At 46.7% G+C, this 7,196-nt stretch overlaps 1 protein-coding gene across 1 annotated transcript in view; it reads right to left on the bottom strand.

The window, feature by feature from the left end:
• Window positions 1-15: 15 nt before the first annotated feature.
• Window positions 16-7,196, bottom strand: part of LOC106808335 (roquin-1-like) — a 21,591-nt gene continuing 14,410 nt past the window's right edge. Inside the window, exons 10-15 of the mRNA XM_014811015.1 lie at window positions 6,442-6,676; window positions 5,840-5,989; window positions 4,863-4,999; window positions 3,020-3,210; window positions 848-976; window positions 16-318 (exon numbers count right to left, since the gene is read on the bottom strand). Coding sequence (XP_014666501.1) covers window positions 88-318; window positions 848-976; window positions 3,020-3,210; window positions 4,863-4,999; window positions 5,840-5,989; window positions 6,442-6,676 — 1,073 coding nt within the window. The 3' untranslated portion in view covers window positions 16-87. The remainder of the gene's footprint in view (window positions 319-847; window positions 977-3,019; window positions 3,211-4,862; window positions 5,000-5,839; window positions 5,990-6,441; window positions 6,677-7,196) is intronic.

The following is a 7,196-nucleotide window of genomic DNA, read 5'->3' as shown; positions in this document are numbered from 1 at the left end:
TACTGTGTACTGAGGGTGCGTAGATGCACAGCTAACCGAATTTACTCCAATTTTGGTTGATTTGAATCGCATTCAAATCAACCACAATTAGAGCCGTACCGACGTACGGTGCTTGTGTGTGTTTGCGTAGATGGCACCCCTGGTACTTACTGTGTACTGAGGGTGCGTAGACGCACAGCTAACCGAATTGACTGCGGACGATGGCGTGGGAAGCGTCGTCTGCGCGACCATCTGCGACTGGCACTGGTCGAGTTCCAACAGTATCTCCTTCTTCCGCTGATGTAACGCAGCAATCTTTATCTGCTGGTGGGCAATTTGCTGCAAGGGAGAACAAGACGCGTGGTGAGGATGCTGAGGAAACGATGCACGAAACCCGAAATACCCAATGGTATGTATTTTTATGTAAATATATGCACACAACGATGCTCGCAGGCCTGCCGTCCTTTCGCAGGAAAATGTTTTCTCCGCGAAGAAATGGACGCAGAGCATGTTGGAGCTAAACGCGATAACTCTCAGCCTAGTTGGTCATCGACAAAAAGATGCAAAACTCTCAAAATGACTGTTCCCTACCTGCACAGGTGCAACCGCACGCACACGCAATGATCAATCACTAGTCTATTTTGTGATAAATCTGTAAACTTAACAAAGAGTGACTGCTTCGACAACAGAAGTCGCACAAAGAAGAGCAGCTGGCTGCTGCAACGGTTGCCTAATCCACAACTAAAACTGCCCATCCATTACTCAATGTAAGAAGTCATCGGAAAAATTCACACCATTTCCCGAAGTACGAAATTGCAACATGCGAAACCAACAGGCATCCACTAGGAATAACTACTTCTAAGCGTACCTCGCTCTGAAACGCCACCGCGTTCTGGAAGGAGTCGGGAATGGCAGTGTGAGAATGCTGCATCATGTGTCCCGCGGGCACCTCCTTGAGAGTGTAGCTCTCCATCATCGGATACGACATCGACTCGGGCTGCGTCACCAGGAGAGAGCAAGTAGCGGAAAAGTCATCGTTAGTGACTTTTACGCGATAGCAACCGGTAATTGCTACTAAAGGTAACAACGGCGCAACGTGTACACGGCTATCTGCTTTCCGGCGCGTACGAGCCTTTCGCTGGATACTTCGAGAAATACGTGTGTAGAAAAGAGTGTTTTGCTCGTTGCACACTAGACAAAACATAGAACATGAAAGTGTCAATGACACTGTAGCTCACCACAAAAAAGGACACAGAAGTCAGTTTTAATTGAGCAACCATCGACGTACATTATAGAAACGAAGAGTATATATGGGAGAACTCCCATTTTATATACTATTGATAATTATATGTGTAATTTTTTATGTAAAAATAATAAATTATATTATATATTAAATTATAAAAATTTATAAACCAAATGGAATCACAATTTGTGACGGTAGATGGCGCTATACCCGCTTTGATGTTTCTTAGCATAAATCCATTATCATAATAATAATAATATAATAATAAATAGTATAAATCATAATATGTTCATAGCAGAAATTTTGCATTAAAGATATTGTCAATGAAAGTCTTGTAAACGAACCAGACGAGTGTGACACCACAGACTGTTTGTTATCTGCGTGTCTATATAATATGCTATATAATTGCCAAACACTACTAATTTGCATAATTTTAAATATCAATACCCCTAGCCCTTATTCATTCACATACCAAAATGAGGCCAAAATCGTTGAACTGAACTGACTCTAATGCGAAATTCCGCATTTTTGGCGACGTTCTAATATGAGGGCATAGCAGTAACAACTATACCCATTTCAAACATAGTGGGGTCAAACGGTTCCTGGCTATTCGCTTGACCGTAGTCAAATGATTGACGGACGGCGCGTACGGACGGACATGAACCCATGGCACGCTCCGAGTTTGACGATGTCAAGGTGACCCGCTAAATGAAAGTGTCAATGACACTGTAGCTCCCCTCAAAAATGACACAAATGAGTGAGTAAGAAGAAGTCAGTTTTTAAATTGAGCAACCACTCGACGTACATTATAGAAACGATTGGCCATCTGTTATTATCGCTAATAACTAATTTATAACCAAAATGATCACAATTGGTTGACCGTTTAGATGGACGGCGCTATACCCGCTTTGTTAGCGATGCGCGTTTTGACATAAATTAGGTTTATGCTTGCGTTCCGATCATGTTTGTAAATTCTTTACTTAATATGGACGTTTTATCCGGCAGGGGGGAGAGGAAAACCAATTTTTCATTAAAGATATTGTCAATAAAATCTTGTAAAACGAACCAGACGAGTGTGACACCACAGACTGTTTGTTATCTGCGTGTCTATATAGTATGCTATATAATTGCCAAACCCTACCTAATTTGCATAATTTTTTTTAACTATCAAAACCCCTAGCCCTTATTCATTCACATACCAAAAATGAGCAAAATCCGTTGAAACTGAACTGACTAATGGCAATTCCCATTTTTGCCGAAAAATTGCCGTGGCTCGAAAGTACGTCGACTGGCGTGCTTCAAAATAGGACGTTTAATATGGGAGCATAGCAGTAACAACTATACCCAATTTCAAACATTTCAATATGTTCAATTTCAAACATGTCAAACGGTTCCTGAGTTATCGTTGACCGAAGCGAAATGTTGACGGACGGACGGACGGACAGATGACGGACGACGACCCATGGCAATAGCTCAGCTTGACGATGTCAAGGTGAGCTAAAAATGGGGCTGCTCCTCACAGCACTGCTAACCGAGGTGTTGATGTACACATGCGCTCGCCACGCGTCTACGCGTGGCGAGCGGGGCCGGCCGGCGGCGGCGGCGGCGTGGACACGCCCACGTCTTCCCGCGGTCGCAACTGCACCTTCGCGCTTGAGCATTCGCAGAACGAGCTCGAAAAAAGAGACATAGTTTCGGGCGAGTTTGTTCTGGCGTTGTTGTTGTCGTTGTTATTGTTGTTGCGTTGTTGCTTGTTGTTGTGTTGGCGTTGTTGTGTGGTTTTTGTTGCCGCCTCACCTGTGCCTGGTACATGGACCGCTGGAGGTCGCCACCGTACACGGCCTGGTACGGCGCCGGCGAGCCGCCATAGAACGGCTGCTGCCGCGCGCCGGGCAGCGCGTGGGCCGCCGCCACGCCCGGGTGCAGGCCGGCGACGGCTGGCGCACCCTGCTGTCCCTGCTGCTGCTGTTGCTGCTGCTGCACCATGCCTGGAAGCGAACGCATAGAGAGAGATAACTGGCGTTGATCATTCGGCAGCAAATCCCCCTTCTGCTTATACTGCTGCTGCTGTTGCTGCTGTTGCTGTTGCTGCTGTTGCTGCTGCTGCTGTTGCTGCCGTTGTTGTTGCTGCTGCACCATGCCTGGAAACGAACGCAGAGAGAGAGAGAATAGGTATTGATCCTTTAGCAGAGAAGATTAGGGGAGACCACAGAAACAAGTGCCGCAGAGCAACAGCGCTCAACTGACGTGTACTGTAGCCAGGTATTCTTCTGATAAACTCACTGGCAACCAAATCAAGTGCGCCCTCCTGCCACCCTGTTCGGGCTCAGAGCATTTATCTAGGATACTACTAATACAGATCTAAAATCTATGGGGTGGGGGGAGGGGCGGGTGGAGGGGGCTCTAATAGCAAAAGCAGTTCAGTCCTTTGTTAACAGTTAACAAATTCATGTTTAACCCTCCTCTTGAGGGTCAAAAGGTTATCAGACACTTACTCTTCGCACGTCAGCAGAAAGTAGATTTCATGGTCCTTTCAATAAAGTGATAAAAACGGTAGGTCAGCGCTGAAACAAAAGGGACCATGTCCTCAGAAAATGTCTGATATCTGACCTTTCCCCCACTGCCCTTTGACCTGTGACCTCCAATTTCATGCTGGTGATGAGTTTCCTCCCCATCACACTATACATCGAATATTAAGAGCGTAGGTCGAGCCGTTGAGATTTGTGCCGCAATTCCGTATTTCCTCCTATACCTTAAGTTAAGGGGGAAATATTCCCTCTCCATTGACACATCTTGACCTTTGACGCTTGACCCCCAAATTCAACATCCCGAGTCCTTTTCGCGATCCCCCTGACGTCCCGAATATCAAGACCGTACGTCGAGCGGTTAAGATTTGTGTCCAACTGTGGACGGATGGACGGACGTACAATCATGCGATTCTACAAGCTGCATCTGACTTCGTCAGCGGAGGTAAAAACCCCGTTAGTACTGCTGCTGTTGCTCTTACTGCTGCTGCTGGTCTTGCTGCTGCCCCTGCTGCTGCTGTTGTTGCTGCTGCTGCACCGTGCCTGGAAGACGACTGCGGGAGAAGGACGACTGAGGAAAAAACCGGCTCGTCGACATGAGCGATTCGTCGGCCACGGGACGTCGCCGTCGAGAGGGTGGGCCCGACTCGCCGAGTCTGAGCAGAATTTAAGCTCTTTTAAGCTCGCCAAAATGTCGAGTCCTCTACACATCGTTAACGGCCTAACATTGTTTACGGCCCGGCCTGTTGCTTCTCGAACGTTCTATCACGACACCGATCAGTTAGTTTCGAATACGTGCTGCCGGAGCGATGACTAGCAATGATCGTGTCACAATGAATAACCGCACATAACCGGCTGTAGCGACTCTGTGGGACCTCGTAACTGATTCAAACTACAGTCAAACCTGTGTATAAAGGTCACCGACGGTAAACTCCAAAAGCGTCCTTCACAAACAGACGTGCATCACGATAGAGAGGCGGCTTTACCGACGAGTAGCGATGCAGGAAAATGCCGAATGCGCCCTTCGCAAGCGGGCGTCCGTTACACGGAGCCGACTGCTAACACGGGTTAGATTTGCGGACGTCGCTGTATCATCCGAGGCGCCCCTTCCCTACCTTCCATCGGCAGAAAGCCGCGTACGGGAGGCGTAGGGAACAACAATGCTTCCGGGTGATCTGGGGTGGGCACCAGTGCCCTTATCATCGGCACGGGCTGGACTGCTGGCAACGGTGTCGGCTGCACATCACTCAACCTGAAAAGGAGATGACGTCTTCTTAAGAATGGGGGAAAATATTATATGTGACCCGCTCCAGCATAATACGGACTAAGTCGCAAGTCATTGTTTTGAGTAATGAGCACACACACATGTCAATGCTGAAAATGGCCTAAATAGACAAAAATGTCACATTGGTCTCCCAAGATGGATACGGCAAGTTCAAGCGCAAGTCACGATTGCAGGGGTTACAGCTAGACTGGTACCCACCTTCACTCCGCCAAGTATCCTTGGCTACAATGAACTCAGTTAGTGTAGCGTGTGGAACTGTCAAGCGGGTACCAGTCTAGCTTAGCCGCCGAAGCCGTGTGCAGAAAAACTAGGTGGAAATGCCATGAACATAGCCTCGTTGCGCCATCTATCGCACACCATATGTTCTACAATAATGTCAGGGCATGAAACAGCAAAAATGCTAACTCGCTTTTCTACAGGAAAACGAAGCGCGCCGAGCAGCAAACCAACAATTACGACCATTTGTAGTAAATGTCCAGCTACGTGCGTAGTGAAAAGGCTTGTGGAATCGCCAGAACGACTGAGCAATTAAGCAATTATCCACGAATCTTGGTATACAGTAAACCTGTGAAGATTTACTCCAATCGAATGCAGCGTATTTGTGTTAGTGTGCCGCTACGCGGCGTTTTTCGCGCTTCGTGCGAGATCCGGGCTGCCGATTGTCTAGTGCTGGCACTCGCACTCCATATCCAAGATGGCAGGCAATCAAACCGCCCTGCCCCCTGTTATTCCCTTTTATTACGACATCTTACGGTAGCAGGATGAGACAAAAACGAAAACCGCTACGAATAAAGTAGCGGCACTCACTTTGGCTTGAACACGTCGGCTTTTTCGGACAGGACACTTTCCGGTGGTTTTACATCTGCCGACTGCCTGTTGAATCCCCCGGGCAACTTATCGGAGACAGCATTGCTGCTTTTCATGGATGGGTTGTTCTTCCTACTTCTACTTCTATTTCTGAAACACACAGTCACCATGGGTAAGAAAATGCTATGGTTTCAACATACACATTCTTGCATTTTGCGATTTTCCGATTGTTTGTGATATCTGACATTAAATAAAGATTCTTGTATCTTGTATCTTGTATCTTGCAATATCAGAAAACCAGTACAGTTATATCAATCTATCAATCTATCAATCTATTAATTATTTATTTATCATAATTTGCTAACAATTTTGCAACAATGAAATCAAGGAAAACATAAACAACCAAAACTACAACAATAACAATAACAACAAAAACAACAACAAAAGCTGTGTAAACTATGATAACAACAACAACAACGATGACCATGACAATGACAACCAATAAACAACATGACAGCAACAACAAAACCCACACAACAACAACAACGGCAACAACAACAACAACAACCCAACAACAAACGCGCCCCAAAACTACATCTCACTTTTCGAGCTCATCCTGTGAGTGCGCGAAGGTGCAGTTGAGTCCGCGCGGGCATCCGCCAACCTGCTGAAGGTCGCGGCACATGCTCGTCTTGTACTTGCCGGCGTGCATCAGATGCGTCGACTCGGTGAGCTTGTGTGTCGCGTTCTGCTGGATGAACTGCACGAGGCCGTCGAGGATGACCTTGAGCGCCTGCAGCGACGTCTCGATCGCACGCCAGTCCGTCGCGGGAGCGTCTGCGTGCGTGTCGCGGGGGAGGTAGGACAAGAAGCATCTGTTAGGCGGATCAGTAGGTATCTGCCGCGTGCCGCGCAATATCACGATGCCCGCCGGATGCTCAATGTTACGGTCCCGTTCACGTGGTTCTCATTAGTTATATTTATTTTATTTCCGTTGTTTTGTGTTATAGTTATAGATTTATGACGTTTTTCGTGCCTGCACGCTTGCGGGAGGACAAGAGGCATCTGTCACGTGGCACTCAATACTACACCAACCGCCGGACACTCAACGATACGGTTGCATTCACACGGATCTCATTTGTTATATTTGTTTCATTTTTGTTTTATAGTTATAGTTTTATATTACGTTCATAGTGCCGTGTGAAATTTAGATTGCCGTCTTACAGATGGACTACGATTTCCGTCTTACAGATGGACTACGAATGCCATGTATGATGTGAAAACTTAAAGGAATAATAGGTCCATTGATTATGCAATGTTGACAAATGCTAGAGTAACTGGCACCTTGTGTAGTTAA

Source organism: Priapulus caudatus, unplaced genomic scaffold (assembly GCF_000485595.1).
Source record: "Priapulus caudatus unplaced genomic scaffold, Priapulus_caudatus-5.0.1 Scaffold269, whole genome shotgun sequence".
Taxonomy (NCBI): Eukaryota; Metazoa; Priapulida; class Priapulimorpha; order Priapulimorphida; family Priapulidae; genus Priapulus; species Priapulus caudatus.
Note: the sequence above shows the minus strand (reverse complement) of the source record. Positions and strands in the feature narration are given on the sequence as shown.